This window comes from Octopus sinensis, linkage group LG8, assembly GCF_006345805.1.
Source record: "Octopus sinensis linkage group LG8, ASM634580v1, whole genome shotgun sequence".
Lineage (NCBI taxonomy): Eukaryota > Metazoa > Mollusca > Cephalopoda > Octopoda > Octopodidae > Octopus > Octopus sinensis.
In genome coordinates this window covers 37,517,660-37,538,327 of record NC_043004.1, presented here as the reverse complement: position 1 = coordinate 37,538,327, position 20,668 = coordinate 37,517,660, and the positions used below count along the sequence as shown (strand labels likewise).

At 34.8% G+C, this 20,668-nt stretch overlaps 1 protein-coding gene across 2 annotated transcripts in view; it reads right to left on the bottom strand.

The window, feature by feature from the left end:
- Positions 1 to 2,013: 2,013 nt before the first annotated feature.
- Positions 2,014 to 20,668, bottom strand: part of LOC115214924 (G1/S-specific cyclin-D2) — a 22,272-nt gene continuing 3,617 nt past the window's right edge. For both annotated transcript variants that reach the window (XM_036505351.1, XM_029783995.2), the window contains exons 2-5: positions 13,303 to 13,518; positions 11,142 to 11,301; positions 7,963 to 8,099; positions 2,014 to 6,053 (exon numbers count right to left, since the gene is read on the bottom strand). In XM_036505351.1, the coding sequence (XP_036361244.1) occupies positions 5,901 to 6,053; positions 7,963 to 8,099; positions 11,142 to 11,301; positions 13,303 to 13,518 (666 nt within the window). In that variant the 3' untranslated portion in view covers positions 2,014 to 5,900. The remainder of the gene's footprint in view (positions 6,054 to 7,962; positions 8,100 to 11,141; positions 11,302 to 13,302; positions 13,519 to 20,668) is intronic.

Here is a 20,668-nt window from a genome sequence, read left to right as displayed (position 1 = left end):
AACACATTTTAAAGTATCCAATAAATTAAAACAAATTACATTGTTGTAGAAAATATCAGTAATTAAAATTTTTTGGTGCTTTCAAGTAAATTAACTTACACTTCTTGCTTGAAACATTCATTTTATCACATAGGGAAACCCGTACACCAGAATACATTTGGTCTGCAAGACATCTGTGATTTGATATGGCCTTATTTTTGAGAAGTATGCATGTTAAGGTCTAACCATTTCTCACATAGTTGGTTTAGTTAGCACAGTGAACTTGAAAATTAGTCTCTAGCCAATATGGCATAGCATTTTTTCTTATCAAATTCAAATATTTGGACAGTATTGTTGAACTCTCTGCTTTGGATTAAATTGGAATGGAAAAGTGTTTAGAAAAAGACAAGCTGAATAAAAAAGCAAATTTTGTTTATAGAAAAAATTTCAGAACTTACTCCCAAATACAACTCAAGAAAGGTGATACCCTTGAAAAACAAAATAAATAAAAGGTAAGTTCTGAAAATTTTTCAAAAAGAGACTCATTATTCCTGTTTGCAGTTATAAATACAGTTATAATAAGCTTTCTTTTTTGCACACTTTTCTGATAAGTACAAGTAGCAAAAGGAGGGACAAAATGATAATAGCAATTTTGAAAATAAAATTAACCAGAAACTTGATTTATCCTTGGTAACCCTGCCAGCAAGGGGTATATCACAGCTCTGCTGAAAGACATTTTCAAGGAATCTGGCAAGTCAGTCCAGGAATTGTTTTTATTCCTCTTTGTATATATTTGCTCTGAAAAGAAGGGATTTAAAGAGCTAACAAGGACTATAGATTGAAAAGGCTAACATGAACTTTCTAAAGATAATTTTTGGCAGTAATCTGCTCCCAGAGTATTTTCTTTCTAGTGGGAAATTTTAAAATGTAACAAATTATTAATTTTAGGTGTATTTTAAACAATACATACAAGATTAGCATGTGACAGTGTTAATAACAATCATAATGATAATAAAAACAACATTCAAAGATGACATTGAAAATAAAATTAGAAAAATTATCTTGAAATTCTGGTGAACAAGCACCAAATCAGAGCCAAAAAGTTTATATGGCTGCATGTTTTCCCCAGTCAATGTCACAATGACTAATTCTTGTTAAAAAAAAAAAAAAGAGGACTCAATTTTAGACATTATACTAAATATTTAACCCCAAAGTATATATTTGCTCTATATTGAAAGTATCCTAATTTGTCATAGAAATTGAAATTTCTTTAGCTACCCCAAATGTTCCTATTATACAAATCTCCCCTACCATTCAAAATGGTCTTTGTAAACCAGAAAACTGAGAAATTAGTGATTACAAAGTTGAGCAGATACAGACGTAAGAAGAAATGATAGTCTGCAACACATTTGATTCCTGGACATTGTTTTATTTTTCGGATGATTTTTCACCTTTAAATTACAACTCGTAGCCCTTTGATACATAATACTGATCTAACATTGCAAGAATAAATAAATATCTAACTTAATTAGGACATAATGCTCAGTTACTGATCAATCTTGATTGAGTAGACATGATGAAAGGCATTATTTAATATGTTCATCAGTAATTGGCAAAAGACTCATGGTCTTTAATTGGATGCTTTTCCACCAATATTCCAAAGTGCCAGTAGTATAAGTTCCATCAAGCTTGGTTCCAAAGGTGTTTATTGAATATCCAAGCAGAAATCCTATAACAATAGCACTGATTCCACGGGCGTGAAAGAAGCTTTTCAGATTGTCAGGTACTTAATGTATCATGTATTTATATAAAATGGAAGGGTATGATTTAAAGATCTGGTTACTATTTCAAGCTTATCGCTTCACAATTCCCATATGCAACATCTTCATAATCTAGCCTTCTTTTCACCCTATAAGGCCCTAAATATGAATGTATACATGACACTTTTATGATTATATTTCTAACAAAAAATACACTCCTACAGAGTTCAACTGAATTCTAAAATAATCATTCAATAAAATAACATTTAAAAAAAAATTTTAAGTGGTGTTTTGCACAGAGAAAGATACTTCCTTAAATCTGTTATGGAATTTGTTTCAAGACTACTCCAATTACAGGTAAAAATGTTAATTACTATATTCGTGGCAAAAGTGCCTTAATTTTCTTTAGTTTGCCTTTTTTTTTTTTTCTTCTTTGTTTAAGGGCTGAATTAGAATTAATGAGTGATTGAGCATAGTTTCTGAAATTTTTGAATAGAAATATTTGAAGTTTTTGTTCCATCCATTACTTTAAATACTTCCATCCAACATGACACATTTGAAAACTGAAACCACCATCATTCTAGTTCAGAACAACTAATAAGTTTGATGCTTAAATAAATTTACTTACTTTAAAGAAAGGACAATGTTAATAGAAATTTTAAAAAAACATTTGGAAAAGAGAAAATTCTCAATATACAAGTGTTTATGTATTAAAATCATGTCATTATTAATGTAGTAATGATATTTATATATATAAATAGGCAAATACAGATGTGCTCTGGTATTCTACGATGACGGGCAGGTTGGTAATGAAAGGGTTAAAAAATGGACTTGGAGGGGAATTGACAGGTAATATTGCCAAAAATTTAGCACAAGTGAATAAAAGAAATGAAGTCTTCAGAGCTGTGACATGGTAGTCAAATAGTAATGAAGCTTATGAATTGGTTGGAAAAAATAAATGTAGATATTTTGAATTAATAAATAAGCCTTGAAAAATGACATCAAACTTTTATAATCACAGTCCTCATTTATTAATATCTTTTTGCCTACTGACATGTTGAGCAGGAGTACCATAGTTTTAAGATTGAGATATATATATATATATATATATATCAATGATGGAATAAGAAATAGTATAATCAACTTCATAAAATAAAGTACAGCATAAGCATCTAAAATTTTCGAAACCTTTCACTGAGCAACCAAATGTTTGAGAAAAGGTTTAAAACACAAAATACTTGTCACAAACTATTTTCATTCTTTGATCTGTCTTCTAGACAATTATTTTTGTAAACTATGTAAAAATTAGAAGATTATTAACACTGATCTTTTTTCGTTGTAGTGTTACTATTTTTAAACTTTATACACCTTTCATTTTCAATGAGTTTTAAATGGAAATAGCAAAAACATTTGCAGCTTAGTGAGATACAACCATGGATTTAACACTATTAAGTTCTCTAGTCTTTAAACAAATGAAAATTAACTATCTTAGAATAATTTTAATTACACTGTAAACCTATTAATATACTGACATATATTCAACTCATTAAAATAAACTCACCATTCTTGTTATTTTACAAAGTTTTCTTTTAAAGGACTTAGATTAAACAAGTCATAAAGTAATTAATATTGTAAATGAGAATATTAGTACTTGAAAATCTAGACATATCTGCAAAGTTTTTAAAAAATATTCTAAAATTTGCATATTTAATGTACAATGGTGATACAGAGTGCAGAAAATTAGATACATGCCATACTAAGATATCAATTTTTAGCTTTGCAAAAGACTTTCTATAATATTTAAAAGTCAGCAAAAATATATTGTCCTATTAAATTTTAAATCATAATGGATTGTATAGAAAGAATTTAAAAGAAAATACTGTAAAAATCACTAAGGAAAAAATTACCCTACTCATAAATGATGTTGTGTATTGTTGGATATTCTGATTTCATCAGCATAATTATTTGACCCTGCCATCATGTCCAACTACAGTATTTTGGAGCCTCCAAACAAGAGGTAGATTTAAGGCAAAATATAAAATGTAAATTTTAAATGTTGGAATTTTTTTTCTTTTTTCTTTTTTTGAGAGCAATAAGCTTGAGTTTAAGAATAATTGACTATCAACTGTTCCACACAACATGCAGAAACAGGACTATCTATGGATATGGAACTATTGGGAAGTATGAATTATTACTTGTATAAACAATATAACATATTGAGTTTCATACTTATAATACTTTTGAGAGAAAGGAGAATAAGAAACAAATTACTTTTTAATATGCTTTTCTCCCTTTATACAAATGGTTGAACAAGAATCAAACTGCTTATATTATAAAATCAAAACGTGTCGACTGTTATAGTGACAAGTTTTTATTTGTATGTTGAAGGTCATGATGTGATGTATTTACAGACATTGGTCCACAAACAACACTTGCTTGCCTCTTTGGAATTTACACATGCCAGAGGTACAGATGACATTACAAAGACAAGGATAATGATGGAAAATTTCAATAAATTTGAAATAATTCCATCAAGTAACAAAGCATATGAAAATATCAACACTATTATAAAAACAATTGCAGGACCAACATAATGAGAGTAATTACTGTTTCATTAAGTGCCTCTCATCCTAAATCCAAAATTTATGACAAAGAAAATTATACAGGTTATCTGTACAATTTAGACTCATTGTTTAGTAACAATGATTCCATACTGAATTCTGAAGACATACAGCTGCACAAAATGATCAACCATTTAAACAATTTCAAGTTATTTTGAGGATTAAATACAATGTGTAACATCAAGTGACTTGAGTGTTTCAAACAATGACAGTGCAAAAATCTGTAAAGTCTACAACTGTCTGAAGTATTAAAACAATAAATAAGTCAATCATAATAAATATTATTAAAAGTCCCAAAATAATTCTATCTATATACAGACATTAACACTTAAATCTTTTTGCTGCTGTCCCATCATTAATATTTCATTACATAAATTAACACTTTTCACTCAAGTAGAAAAATGAGCTTCAAACAAATTAGCAAGTGTGTCCATACTATGTACAAAAATTTATATTACTTATTTTGTAGAAAAACATGTGGAATATTTTCACTGCTTTTTGCAGGATAATTTATATATAATACATTGCTTTTTTTATTGCTTGGGGAGGAAAAGGCAAAATCCATAACCTTTTATTTTTCCAGGGTTTACAAGACAGGTAGAAGTAATTTATCTCCAAATCAGAGAACTGACATGAATGCCAGCAACAGAGTGAATCCTGCTAAACCAACCAACAGATTATCTCCCGAAACTCTGCGAAGAATTAAAACATTTTGTAGCAAAGCATTTTGTCGCTTGTTCTAACAATTCAATCAATTCACTGACCTGGACAGGTCTTCTGGTTTTATTGACTGCAAAAACACAAAATCAACCATGGTGGGACTTGAACTGAAAGTCAGAACAAAAATACTGCAAAACATTTTGTCTCAAGTGCTAACACCCCAGTCAATTCTCTGCCATGTGTAATATGTTTCTAATATCTGGTCCTAAAGCAATTTCTATTTCAGAATATTTAGAATATTAAGCCAAAATTAATCTCCATATTTTCAGCAACAACACTACCTGTCAGTATTTAGCATCAAAATGCTGGGAGAAGAATCTTTATTGGAAAGTGCAGATTAGAATCAGATTAAGCATAAAATTCATCAAGTTACAAAATTAGAAACAACAATTGCTAGAGTATTTCAATATAAACTTAATTCTATTATAAATAATGTTCTAGCAGAAATTAACAAAGAAACCATACGAAATAGCAATATTTGATTTAAAAGCAATCAGTTTTGTAATAGGCAATTTACAAACAACAAAAAGGCATCATTTTTGTAAGATTTCTTGAAGTGATGCTCATCAATATGATGAAAAATATAGATATTTTAATAACAACAATTCTTTGGGATAGTTTGGAAACCCTTATAAAGAATTGCTTTATAGGTAACTACAAGATGAAAGTTTTCACAGCCAGTAGGTTTATATCAGATGAATTTCAGAAGAAATCTATCCAATGTCAAGAAATTTCTCTTGGTCAAAAACACAGTTTTAAATTTTAATTTTAGAGATGAAAATAAAATAAAATCACCAAGGTATTGCCTTAAAAAAATTCTTCAGAAATTTATGTCATTTACACCTGTTGGAGTTGTGGGGTGTTCTTTAACAGTGTGATTTTTAGATGCAATATCAACCTCTTGAATATTCAGATTAGACAAATTATATGCAACCTTCTGTTCAATCTGATCTTGACAAGCTCGCAAATAGTCCTAAAACAAACAAAAAAATTTTACATCAACGAATAGTTTTCATTATTTCCTTATATTAATCTTTAGTTCATTTTCATTTTAGTTATTTGCTTCTTTAAAATATTAATTGTAGATATATCTGAAAATAGGAGATTGGAAATCAAATAATTTGATTCCCTGTCTGAAGAATAGAATTTCTAATAGGAGATATCTTACATGTACAAATTTTGTAATGCCTGTTAGCAAATGAAATATATGCAATAGTGAATAAATAGGAAAAATATCTGCCAGAATTTTCAACACTTATGCATACCTCACACAAATATAACATCTACGTACAGATTTGGAATATTCTTCAGGTTTAACTGCTTTAAAACTCAAAACCTAGAAGTTGAGAGGGAAGTTACATAACAAATGTAAATCAGGGCTTCCTGCATACTATACAATCATATTCACCTATTGGCATGGCTTGGATGGTTTGACAAGAGCTTGCAAGGCCAGCTTCTATAGTCTGTTTTGGTTTGGTTTTTATAGCTGGGTGCCTTCCGAATGCCAACTACTTTACAGGGTGTACTGGGTGCATTTTATGTGGAACAAACACCATACATATCAAAGCATCTACTTATACATACACACACACACATATTTTTTTATATTTGTTTCAATCATTGAACTGTACCACCTTCAAGGGATTTTGTCATTCAAATTAAACCCAGTACTTAATCTTTAGGTTTGGTACTTATTCCATTGGTTGCTCTTTGCTCAACTACCAAGTTAGAAGAATATAAACAAACAAACACTAATTGACAATCAGTAAAGCAGAAATCCAGATATAAACATGCATATACACATCTCTTCTCAGGTGCTGACAAAAAGTTCCATGACCGTCTTCCCACTCTTCCTTCCTATTCCACAATGTCAGCAAAATGAAAGGACCAGAACCAGTGAGATTACTGAAATGCTGGAGTGACGACATGTAGACATGTGCAGTGTGCAAATAGTAAAATGGAGAGAAGCCTCTGCTAGATTCCTTATAGGTGGGAGACCAGGGTTCAATTCCTCGCCAGGGAGACTCGTTATTTAAGACGGCGAGCTGGCAGAAACGTTAGCACACCGGGCGAAATGCATAGCCATATTTCGTCTGCCATTATGTTCTGAGTTCAAATTCCGCCGAGGTCGACTTTGCCTTTCATCCTTTCGGGGTCAATAAATTAAGTATCAGTTATGCACTGGGGTCGATGTAATCGACTTAATCCCTTTGTCTGTCCTTGTTTGTCCCCTCTGTGTTTAGCCCCTTGTGGGTAGTAAAGAAATATATAGGTAAGAAACAGAGGTTCAAATTCTCTTGGGTAGGCAACTGATGGGGTGGGTGATACAAGTATACTTTTGGGTAAATAAGGTAACTGATGTAGTCAGAGACTGTGATAAGTTAAGCTAAGACTTAAATAATTAACAGTTACATTTATCTCTGCCTATGATCCCAGTCTGGACATGCAGCTGATCAGAACGACCAATTTAATGAGGTTCTTTTGCAGACTATCTCAACAACAAATAACAGAGACTTGGATATTGAGACAGGTGATTTCAAGGGGGGCACACTGGACAAGTACTCTCATAGATTTTACAGTGTGCATGGAGGTTACAGCTTTGGTTTTAGAAATAAGGAAGGAACAAGGCTGCTGGAGTTCTGTGGTGCAAATGATCTAATGATTTGCAACACTAACTTCAGGAAACCAGCCAGATTGATTATATCCTCACCAGATAAGTTAAAATTAAGTTAGGTTGAGTGGTACAAACAAGATAACGACGACTTAATATGTTTAAATTAAAACAATTTTGGTCATATATTAATTTTTGAATTCAGAAATGGAGCAAGTTCAATAAGCTTTTTCATAACATTTCATACATAGAATTTTAAAAGGTTTCTTACTAATTCAATATGTGTGATTTCATGTAGCCTCTGAAGTAAATTAAAGTTCACCATTGGTGTATTAGTGAGACCTTGCATAGCTGCGCCAATACATCCAACAGCAATGGTTGATGGGGTGTACGTCATGAATTTGCAATCTGAAATTAAACAAACAGTTCAAATTTCTGTAATTGAACATATATTTTCTATTAGTCGGGGCTAAACCAGGATTGAATAGCTTCATATATTTTTTTTTAGAAAAGTTTATACAACACTAAAGTGAAAGCAAAATATAAAGTATTGTTCAGTTGAAAAGTAGAATTCTTTTACTTAGACAAGTTTAGTAAGAATTGAATCCACATATTTGTGAGACATCAGTAATATCACACACTAGTAGTAGCAGCTGCTAGGCAGTGTGCATCAAGATGCAGCTTGGTGGACTGTGAAAAAAAACTATACTTTAAAAATAATTAAAAAATGCAAACTGAAAATCTAAATAAAAAATCTTGATAACTTATGCTTCATTTATAGAATAAAGAAGCATTTACTAGATTTCTAAAGTTTAAATTACTTGTAAATATATGCTAAAATGTTATAAATATCAACATCATCACTTAACATCCATTGTCCATGCTGGCATATATATATATATCATCATCATCATAATTTAACGTTAGTTTTCCATGCTAGCTTGGGTTCTGCCTGCACCCCTAAGATTAAAGTACCTAAGATAGGTACTTTAATCACCACCAAACTTATGAAATAAAGAGATTTACACTCTCTTCTCTGGCTATACTAAAATACATAATAAACTAACAATGTCCAAAATAAGCAGTCATACATGTAACGACTAAGAGGTCATATCTTTACAGACTCCATAGTTAACCCTTTCGTTACTATATTTCTGACTAAAATACACCCCTCATGAGTTTCAATTAAATTCTAAAATAATCATGAATTTAGACTTGTTTCATTAAATAGCTGTAACTTTTTTTACTTATCGACATATTAATGTGATATTTGGAACATAATTAAAGAAAGGGTTCTTAATGAATTCTATTGCATAACTTTTGTATCAAAGTGACTTTAATTACAGGTAAACCCAGGTAAACTGAGCAAAAGGTAAAAATATTAAAATTTTGTTTAAACATCACTATAGAAAATGAATCATCAGCTAATATTCAATTGGGTATGCAACAAAATTTTGATATAGAAGAATTGTGCACATCACTAGATCATCAGTTGTATTTAATGCACAATAGAACAGGTGTACCATAAAGGTGAAATAAACTGAAATACTGGAATCCACCACAAGTTTGACCAAACTAAAGAAATCGGTCAAAAAATAATATATGGTATGGAAGTGATAAATTCCAGACCACATCGTACCCTAGGCCATGCTGACTAACATTATTTTCCCTGTATAAAAACTAAATTCACAAGCAGCACCCAGTATTTGATTCACAAATTTTCCAAACTTTGCTCCCCCATTTTGTGTTTGTTTACATTCTGTGTAAGTTTTGTTTCCGCAGTGATCGCTTCAAACAAGCATACTGAAAAAAATAAAAGTCTAATGGTTTCACTTCCTAAGAAAGACTATAGATAAACTCTATCTCCTCAGAAAATTGCTAATAAAAACATTTTAAAAGTTTTTACTTTATTCCGATGTAAAATCGTCTTTGTTGTCGTTATCGCCACCTTGTTTCTTCAGAATCGCTGCTTTCATTTTCGGATACAGAAATATCCCATTCATTATCGAACACCACGTGCTTTTATACCCCATTCATTCTTTTTCTCGCTATCTCCCTATTTTCCGTTGAAAAAGCTTTAAATTCGGAATCAATACTTGATAACATGAAACTCCTATCCATTTTCAAAGTTGACGAAAAATCGATGCCGAAAAAATATGGAAAAAAAATCTCCAAAAATTCACTGAGTTCAGATATCAGGTCAAGAAATGTCGGATACTGTAACCCAACTATTTACAAAGTGAAATCACGTATTTTCACAAATGTACGAACAAGATTTGGGCTTTAATTCACATTTAAATAACAATGGGTACTCTCAGCCAGTTGGTATTATGAACCAAAAAATGTTTCGGCCGGGTTGGTATTTGCATATATCTCACCTGGCCCCCGGGCCGGTGGCACATAAAAAGCACCATCCGATCGTGGCCGTTTGCCAGCCTTGTCTGGCACCTGTGCCGGTGGCACGTAAAAAGCACCCACTACACTCACGGAGTGATTGGCGTTAGGAAGGGCATCCAGTCATAGAAACATTGCCAGATCAGACTGGGCCTGGTGCAAACCCCAGTTGAACCGTCCAACCCATGCTAGCATGGAAAGCGGACGCTAAAGATGATACCTTCACAGAAAGGATTTTTGCCTGAAATCTGCGTGCATTCTGTTCTTGGCAGTTCTCAGTTGGTAAGACTTTCTTTATTCATCATAAACTGTCGAAAAGAATATCTTGTAATAACCACTCTTACTGACTAATGACTGAGGTAAAATATTGGAAGCTTTATTTGGTCTTGAATATATCACTTAGACAAGTAACACTGGGTATATTTTCACTTACAATTATGTAATTTATAACCATATTTCATGTTATGATATATATAGTTGTTAGTATATTAAATTTTTCAATCATTATACAAGCAGGAGAGAAAAGATTATTTACATAATTCACTTCAGATTTTTAATTTAATGCTAAATTATAAATTTTAAATGAAGCTGTTTAATCTATTTGTTTATATTTGATATTTTGTTTTTCTAATTCTTCAATATTGCCAGCATCGAGAGTATGCTAACCTCAAATGTATATCCAGGTTAAATGGATGAAGTTAAATATTTCATCAGAAGTCGTTTGTATCAAATTAAATACATAGAAGTAGTTTGTTTGTTTACTATTTATAAATACAGATGTCTAAATTTTTCTTGAAGCTTATCGATATAAATAATTTACTCATTGAAGCTTAAAATGAGTTTTACTTCTACTTTACGTGTGAGGAAAAGATGCAAAAGCAAAGCTTTAACAATATCCAGAAGCCTAAACTTTCAAAACAGAATCCACAGAAAAATTAAAAATTAAATGAGCTGCTACTACTAGCCAGAAAAATAAGTAATTAAAATTCAGTTGTCTTTTCTTAATTAGAACCAAAATACCATTTCATAACATTAAAATAACAATCTTTTGCTTACCTGTATAACACATTGCTATAAATGTATGTGCATGTTTTTTAATGATATTTATTCTCAATGAATCTATGGGAAGACGTCTTAAAATAAGTTCAATAAAATCATTTGGTGTAATAGCCATCAAGTCCCACTTCAAAACACACAGTAAATGAAGCTCCATAGCCTAAAAGTGTAATAAAAGATATATTTTTAATGTACATAAAAAAGTTGAATATAGCCAAGTTTAATAAAAAAAAACTGAATTGATTTTCATCTTCTTAAACTTGCCTGACACCAAAGGAAAGACGAAACAATTTTCTCTTCCCATTTATAGAGGTGAAGTGAACAAATTCATCAATATTTTGAGTGGGGAGCCTGGTTAGTTTTTCTCTTTTACTTGTTTCAGTCATTTTACTGAGGTCATGCTGGAGCACCACCTTTAGTTGAGCAACTCGACCCCGGGACTTATTCTATCGGTCTCTTTTGCCAAACCGCTAAGTGACGGGGACATAAACACACCAGCATCGGTTGTCAAGCAATGCTAGGGAGACAAACATAGACACACAAACATACATGCACACACACACACACACATATATATATACATATATACGACGGGCTTCTTCCAGTTTCCGTCTACCAAATCCACTCACAAGGCTTTGGTCAGCCCAAGGGCTATAGTAGAAGACACCTGCCCAAGGTGCCATGCAGTGGGACTGAACCCGGAACCATGTGGTTGGTAAGCAGGCTACTTACCACACAGCCACTCCTGCTTAAGTTTGAGAATTATAGAAATATGTTTAAAATAATATTATGCTTAAAATATTTAATCCTGTATCATCATCATCAATTAATGTCTGTTGTACATGCTGGCATGGATTGAGCAGTTTGACCAGGGCTGATAAGCTGAGGGGCTGCACCAGACTCCAGTCTGATTTGGCATGGTTTCTACAGCTGGATGCCCTTCCTAACACCAACCACTCTGAGAGTGATTGCTACAACTATGGTATCACTTGGCTCTATGGGTCTTCTTCTCAAGCACTGCATATTGTCAAAGGTCTTGGTCTTTTGTTATTGCCTCTGTGAGGTCCAATGCTCAAAAGGTGCTTTAGGTTTACTAAAAACATTTTTGAACAATTTGAGGGTTTGCTGAAAATAGTATAAACCTATTATCAAATTGTATTGTTGGATTGCAGGTATAGATCTCTAAATTTAGCAAAATCAAAGTAAATGCCATATTGCCTATTATCAAACAGAAGTAGTTTAGTCAAATTTTAGGTTACTGGGTGTCACATATGAAATGATGCACTATCAAGGCAAATGACAGGTTTCTCATACCAGCACAGAAAAATGGAAATTTAAAATATAATGATCACATAGGCGCAAGAGTGGCTGTGTGGTAAGTAGCTTGCTTACCAACCACATGGTTCCGGGTTCAGTCACACTGCGTGGCACCTTGGGCAAGTGTCTTCTACTAGACTCGGGCCGACCAAAGCCTTGTGAGTGGATTTGGTAGACGGAAACTGAAAGAAGCTCGTCGTGTATATATGTGTGTGTGTGTCTGTCTGTCTGTGTTTGCACCCCCTCCCAAAACATCGCTTGACAACCGATGCTGGTGCGTTTACATCCCCGTCACTTAGCGGTTCGGCAAAAGAGACCGATAGAATAAGTACTAGGCTTGCAAAGAATAAGTCCTGGGGTCGATTTACTCGACCAAAGACGGTGCTCCAGCATGGCCACAGTCAAATGACTGAAACAAGTAAAAGAGTAAAAGAAACAAAAGTGGGCTTTTCCCCCATTCTTTTTCATTCACAAACCAAAATTTTTATACGCCTCATATATTATCGTCTTACCTCATAAAACTTGCGATTGTTATCTTTCACCACAATATCCTTCAACTTATCTTTATTTTGCTCATATCATAAAAAAAAAGTAGAATTCATGTTTCCAGCAAAACTTAGATGTCCTTAACTTTCACATCATGATGGTTGATGACATTTAAACCAATACAAATGATGCACATAAAATTATTTATCAATTGGTTAAATGAATACCCTACAGCAATGCTTTCCTATCTATAATTTATGTCATCTTACATAGCACTGTGTTTATATTTTCATTAATTCTGGAGTCCAACATTTATACACTTCAATACGCATAAAAAAAAAGGAGAATAAAATCTCACCAGAAGGCTCTCCAAGGTAATAGAGTGGTCTGTATACATCACTAGTTTCTCTGCAGCTAAAGGAATTGTCTGCATCATCTTGGATGAGAGGAACATACAAGCTGAACCTAGAAGCTGTAACTGATTTCGCTTAATTGTGTGAACACAAAGAAATCGGTCCAGATAATTCATAGAGAGAGGAAATACTTCTTCTTCACAACTCAATTCACCACAAACCTGGAATAGCAGATAAAAACAAATTCATTCTTCTTGTAGAAAGATATAAATCAACAACACTGTTAAACCAAATACAAACTAGAAAAATTTATAGAAAAATACATGGGATTTGCATGTACATACACATACACACACACACACACACACACATATATATATGTATACATATATATATATATCAAAATAAGCAACAAGTATATCCAAGGTAATGTGGTACGATCGTTTCATGCTACTTCATTTTATTAAACAATGTAAGCATTACATCAGTTTTAAAATGTCAAGCAATCTTCAGCCACCTTTAAAAATTTTCCAAAAAAAACGGACAATGTACATTCTTATTCCTATTTCATTTGTCAACATTATAAAGAGGGTAGATATACCAGTGTTTAATAAAATGAAGTAGCATGAAACGATCGTACCACATTACCTCGGATATACTTGTTGCTTATTTTGATTGTAATCACCCCATGGATTTATATGGATAATACCATACAAAATTCTAGTGTCTTTGCCTTAAGCACCATATTCATCTGAATCTAAATTTTGCTGTACATGTGTGTGTGTGCGTATATATATGCATAGAAGGGATAAGCAGTGATTGAGACAAATATAAACTTGTGTTGGGGGTATTTGAACTCATAAGATAGCTATTCACTGTGGTCCATCATAGTGAAATATTCTCACTGTAGACAAAAAAGTGTAAACACACCATGATTACTTTGAAGTGCTCCCTTCAAGATCAATGGATGCATGCACTTCAAACTGGCCGTGATGTGTTTACCCTTTCTGTCTACAGTGAGAAGTAAACTGTACGATGCATGTGTGCAAACAGCCATGCTCACACAAAAGTGAAACATGGGCCGTGACTGCTGAGGACATATATAGGCTTGAAAGAAATGAAGCTAGTATGATCTGCTGGATGTGTAATGTCAGTGTGTAATGTGTAATGTCAGTGTGCATACACGACAGAGTGTAAGCGCCTTGAGAGAAAGGCTATCATGCAAGAAGCATCAGATGTGGTGTACAAGACAGATGATTGTGCTGGTATGGTTATGTGATGTGTATGGATGAGGAGAGCTGTGTGAAGAAGTGTCACACCCAAACAATGGAAGGAGCCCATGGGATGAGGTAATGAAGCACGACTTTTACAGAGGAAATGACAAGAGACCGAGACCTTTGGAGATATGCTGTGATTGAGAAGGCCCAACAAGTGAGATCACAGCCATAGCCTATACCAGTGCTATAGAGTGCTAGTAAGTGACATGGTATGTATAGAGTTGGGGGGGGGGCTACCAGATATGAATGATAGAGAGGAACAGGAGTATGAGAACAGGATTGAGGAGTAAGGCTAGATATAATGTATGAAGAAGTTACGTATGGGTGGACACACAAGTCGGGGGGCTAGCAGATAGCAATAATAGAGTGAGCCAGAACATGTGGGTAGAACGCATAGGTCGGGAGCAAGCTTAACAGCCTAAATTTCTATAAGGCTGATGGGAAGTCACTTGAAAAATAGATACTCCAGCAGGATTGGCCTACAAGCCTCTCTATGCAAGACATAGATATGAAACTCAATAAATTTGTGTCAATAATGTGAGCCATATGCATTAAATATGTCCCAGAGAAGAGAGCCAATACACACAAAAACATCATCTCCTTGACAGAACAATACTCATGTGGTGGAAAATAAAGATCTCAAATTGTTTAAATAAACACCTCAATGACAGTATGAAATCCCACCTGACAGAGAAACACTTTGAGATTGAAAATAAACTCAAACTCTCCAATAAAAAAGAAAGAGAAAAAAGAGAAAGCTGGGCGGTCAAAAATATAAAAAGAAATCCTAAAGCCTTCTACATATTGGCAAAGGAGTCTGCCTCATTAGACTATAAGATAGGGCCACTATTTGGTAAAAATGGCTCACTAACAGCAGACCAGAGGAAGACAAGTTAAGCACTAAATAAACCCTTCCAAAGTATTTTCACTTCTCCACTGGAAAATCTGCAAATAAACAAGCCTGAGGGGTTTTTCAATGTAACAAATCTATTCGGAAAAGAGGCAACCATTGATTACATCAACATAACAGAAAAGGATGTAGTATCGGCCATTGATGAGATCAAACTCAGCAACAGGCCCTGATGGACTCACGGCTGTTCTCTTAAAGGCATATAAAAGGGCTCTTTCAAAGCCACTGCAGATACTTTTGCAGAGTTTCCTTGCATGTAGTAAACTTCCCAACATGCTAAAAGAGGATATAATATGTCCTGTCCATAAAGGAGGGAGCAGAGCAGATGCTAAAAATTACAGGCCCATCTCTCTGACTTCAAATGTTATCAGAAAAGGCTATCATGTTCCAAGAAGAAAACAACCATCTCACAAACATGCAACATGGCTAACATCCAGGGAGGAACTGCCTCACACAGCTGCTGCAGCACTTTGACTGCGTACTGAAGCAACAGCTAAACCAGTCAGCTGTAGATGTGATATACCTTGACTTTGCCAAGGCCTCCTGGCTTGCCTTCCCTCAGTCAAACCGTCCAATCCATGCCAGCATAGAAAGCAGACATTAAACGACGATGATACATATATATACACACACATTAAATATATATATGTAAACATACATACATTAAATTCAACTTACATTGAAAGTCAACAAACAAAGTTTGCCTCAGAAGCATTGAGATGTATTGAAAGATACAGATAAGGAAATAATTTTATTCTCAAATGCAGGATAATGCTAATAATATAGTTTAACCTGTTCATGCTATATTACTAGCATTATCCTCATCTGATAATAAAATTTTTTCGGTATCCGCATCTTTCAATATACATACACACACACACACACACATATATATATATATATACACATGTATGGGCAAAGTTCAGAAAGATCCTACTTCTCCTGGCAACAAAGGGCCTCTCGCTCAGAGTAAAAGGTAGACTGTATGATGCATTTGTGTGAAATGCCATGCTATACAGCAATAAAATAGGGGCCATTACAGCAGAGGGAACGCTGTAATGAAGCTAGTATGATCTGCTGGATGTGAAAGCATCCTGAAAGAAAAGTGGGACATAAGAAGGATCAGATGTGGTGTGCAAGAGAGACGACTGCACTGGTATGGTTATGTGTTGTGTATGGATGAGGACAGCAGTATGAAGAAGTGTCACACACTAAGAGTGGAAGGAACCAGAGAAAGAGGTAGACCCTGGAAGGCATGGGATGAGGTGGTAAAGCATGACCTTCGAACGTTGGGTCTCACAGGGGCAATGACAAGACACCAAGACCTTTGGAGATGTGCTGTAATTGAGAAGTCCCAGCAAGTAAAGTGAGATCACAGTCGTGGCCAATGCCAGTGTTGCATAACCGGCCCATTTAAAAATACCCTTGAATCATCAGACAATATGATGTGCTTGTGAAAACCTGTTGAGTCAAGTAAAATCAAAATTGTAGTTGTGGCCATTGCTGCCTAAGCACCATTCGAGCATGGGTGAATGCTAGTGCCACCTGACTGGTTCCCCATACCAGTGGCATGTAAAAAGCACCATGTGAATGTGGTCAATGTCAGTTCCATCTGACTGGCTCCCATGCTGGTGGCATGTAAAAAGCACCATCCAAACATGGTCAATGCCAGTGCCTGCTGACTGGCTCCCATGCCAGCAGCACATAAAAAGTGCTATCCGAATGTGGTAGATGCCAGTGCCCGCCAACTGGCTCCCATACCGGTGGCATGTAAAAAGCACCCACTACACCCTTGGAGTGGTTGGTGTTAGGAAGGGCATCTAGCTGTAGAAACCTTGCCAGATCAGACTGAAGCCTGGTGCAGCATTCCAGCTCTAGTCAAATGTCCAACCCATGCCAGAGTCATTTCCAGCTTAGGCGCGCCAAAACAAAGACATTTGAAATATACCCCTAAATATAATTGATAGAATTGTATGCATGTTCTCTCTCGTGAGGACGTCTCGTGTATAGTTCTGCAAATTATATTTACTATGATGGTCGCACTGATGATTTGCAGACATTTACATATGTAAATGGTAACAATGAAACCTGGTATTTGACTAATCATTATATTTTGTATCTTTTCATTTGCCTTCCTCGCCTTACGTTCTGGTGTTTGCCAAATTTTCTTGAGAGCAATTTTTTCTTAGTGGTCAGACCATATGAGGTCTACATTTAGCATATTAAGAGTCCATCTAGTGGTCACTTCTCTTATATGTAATATAATTTTCTGAACCTTCAGATTTTTTCAATATGCTAGGCTAATGGTTTAAATTGATATTATTCAAAGTAATATCAATTTTTTTTACCCTTATTATTTAAATTTATATATATATATATATATATATATATATACACACACATACATATACATACACACATAATCAAAAGTACAGAAATGTACTCCAAATAAGGTGACATAATCCAATGGTAGAGGGAACATATATATACATATATATATATACTAGCAGTATCGCCCGGCGTTGCTCGGGTTTGTAAGGGAAATAACTATATAAGCATTTTTAGAGAGTTACTTCTCTTATATAAACCGAGCAAAAATGCATTAAAAATGCGAAAAAATGATGGTAAATTTTTTTTTAAATCGTAGACTCATCGTAGACGCGCGTTAATACCCAGAAGGGCTCAATATGAATCACAACTATAAGATACCCGCTTTTGGTTAAACTGCACCGCAAAATGTGGGAGTAGTTAGGAATCTAAATCAGAGTAGACAGACTCTCACACAACTTCACTTTTATATATTATATAAATATATATATATATATACACACACACAAATATATACATATCATCATCATGTAATGTACATTGTCCCTGCTGGCATGGGTTGGAGGCTAGAAGGTTGCACTAGGATCCAGTCTGATTTGGCATGGTTTTCTATGGTTGGATGCCCTTCCTAATGCCAACCACTCCGAGAGTGTAATGGGTGCTTTTATGTGCCACCTGCATGGGTGCCATTTGCATGACACCGGTATCTGCCACAACTGCAATTTTGCTCAGCTTGGTGGGTCTTCTTCTCAAGCACGACATAATGCCAAAGGTCTTGGTCATTGCCTCCGTGAGGCCCAACACTGGAAAAAAGGAGCTCAGCCACTTTGCTGCCTGACTGGATCTGATGCTGGTGGCACACAATAAGAACCATTCATGCATGGGTCGTAGTGAGTACCGCCTGACTGGCTTCCCGTGCCAGTGGTACATAAAAAGCATCATCCAAACATGGTTGATGCCAGCCCCACCCCCATCCCAACTGGCTCCTGTGCTGGTAGCACGTAAAAAGCACCATCCGAATGTAGCAGATACCAGTGCTGCCTGACAGGCTCCCATGCCGGTGGCACATAAAAAGCACTAAAGTGGTTGGCATTAGGAAGGTCATCCAGCAGCAAAAAACATTGCCAGGTCAGATTGGAGCCTGGTGCAGATTGGTGGCTTGCCAGTCCCCAGTCACACCGTCCAACCCATGCCAGCATGGAAAACGGACGTTAAACAATAATGATGATGATATACACATATATGTGTCTGTCTGTGTGTACATGTATAGTAATATAGTAATCCAATACAAACGTGATGAAGCATGTCCATCTTACAGAAATCCAGAAGAGCCAATTGAAATTTCATGTGGAATATATAAAGCATTAAGTCAGGAGGTGTGTGAAGTAAATAGATATTTCACCACATGATATCCTTGGGAGTAGGGGTGTTTTGTAACCTTTTTTATATAGTACTAGTGCATGCATATACAGCTGCGTGCGTGTGCACATACATGCGAGTACTGTCCAAATCTCCGACCAATCACATACAGTAGCTGGCATTCAATTGGCGTATCAAGTTTCGGGCATTTTGATTGGGTTTTGGATAGAAAATTCACAAAAAAGTCACTTCTATTGATTTTTTAATGGCTTTGCGGGGTGACTGGGGAAATGTAAAGATGTGCACGACCACCCTTGGACGATTTTGAATGACCATAGAAAGTGCAAGCTCTCTAACTGAAAAATTGTGAATTTGTATAAAGGGCATGCACACACACACACACACACACACAGACATTTTGCCGTTTATATATATAGAAATAGATTTCAATGTGGAAGAAATTGTGCATACATGATTGTATTAATATGTATGCTCAGCATTATATGCTTTTATTGTATATCCACAAATTAATGCAAATTTAGAAGGCTAACTCATCAGATCACCAGGAGATTATTGTTTATTTTTAGAATGACAATGTTAAGTATGTGTGAGAAGCCAGATCTAGTTGGTTTGAATATAAACCAGAATATCTGGACCTGATACGGCCAGTTTAAATGCCCAGATGGCACACTAGAAGTAGTTGATAGTTTTTGTTATTTAGAAGATATAAATAACAAGGGAGGTTATGGCTCTGAATGTATAGCAGTTACAGTGATGGATGAGTTGGAGAAACTCTGCTGCTAACAATAGAGATGATCTTCTTCAAAGTGAAGAGCAGAGTGTTACATGGTAGTGAAACATGGGACTTGAAAATAAGGGAAAGAAATGAAGCAAGCATGTTTCATTAGATGTGCAATGTAGAATAAACATGCTGAAAGAAAAACTGAGCACAAGCAGAATCATATAGTGTATGCAAGAAAGAAAATTGCACTGGTATGGACATGCAGTGAATATGGACAAGGGTAGCTGCATAAAGAAATGGTAATCATTTAAGGTGGATGGAGTTTGTGGAAGAGGGAGAGACCCAGGAAGATATAGAACTGACTGCTGATCTCAGGACCTTGAACCTCACATAGATGACAAAGGACTAGGTTGATAGGCAATACACAGTTCCTGAGAAGACCCACTTAAACCAGTGAAACATCAGGCAGTATTATGTATGTATATGCCCGAATGGAAAACAGACATATGATGATGGTATATATGCACAGCAGAGTACCTCACCCAATTTCAAGATATCCTCACCACTCATCATCTCTCTATTTACAGTTTTCCTTGATACCACTAATCTGTCACACTACATGAAACAATTACACCTGATATCCATCCTTTATCCTTATACTGTCATCTCCAACCACATTTTACATTGATCACATCCATCCCTGAGCCACTAAATTCTCTCCCTCTCTCCATCTCTCACTTAAAAAATTTGAATTA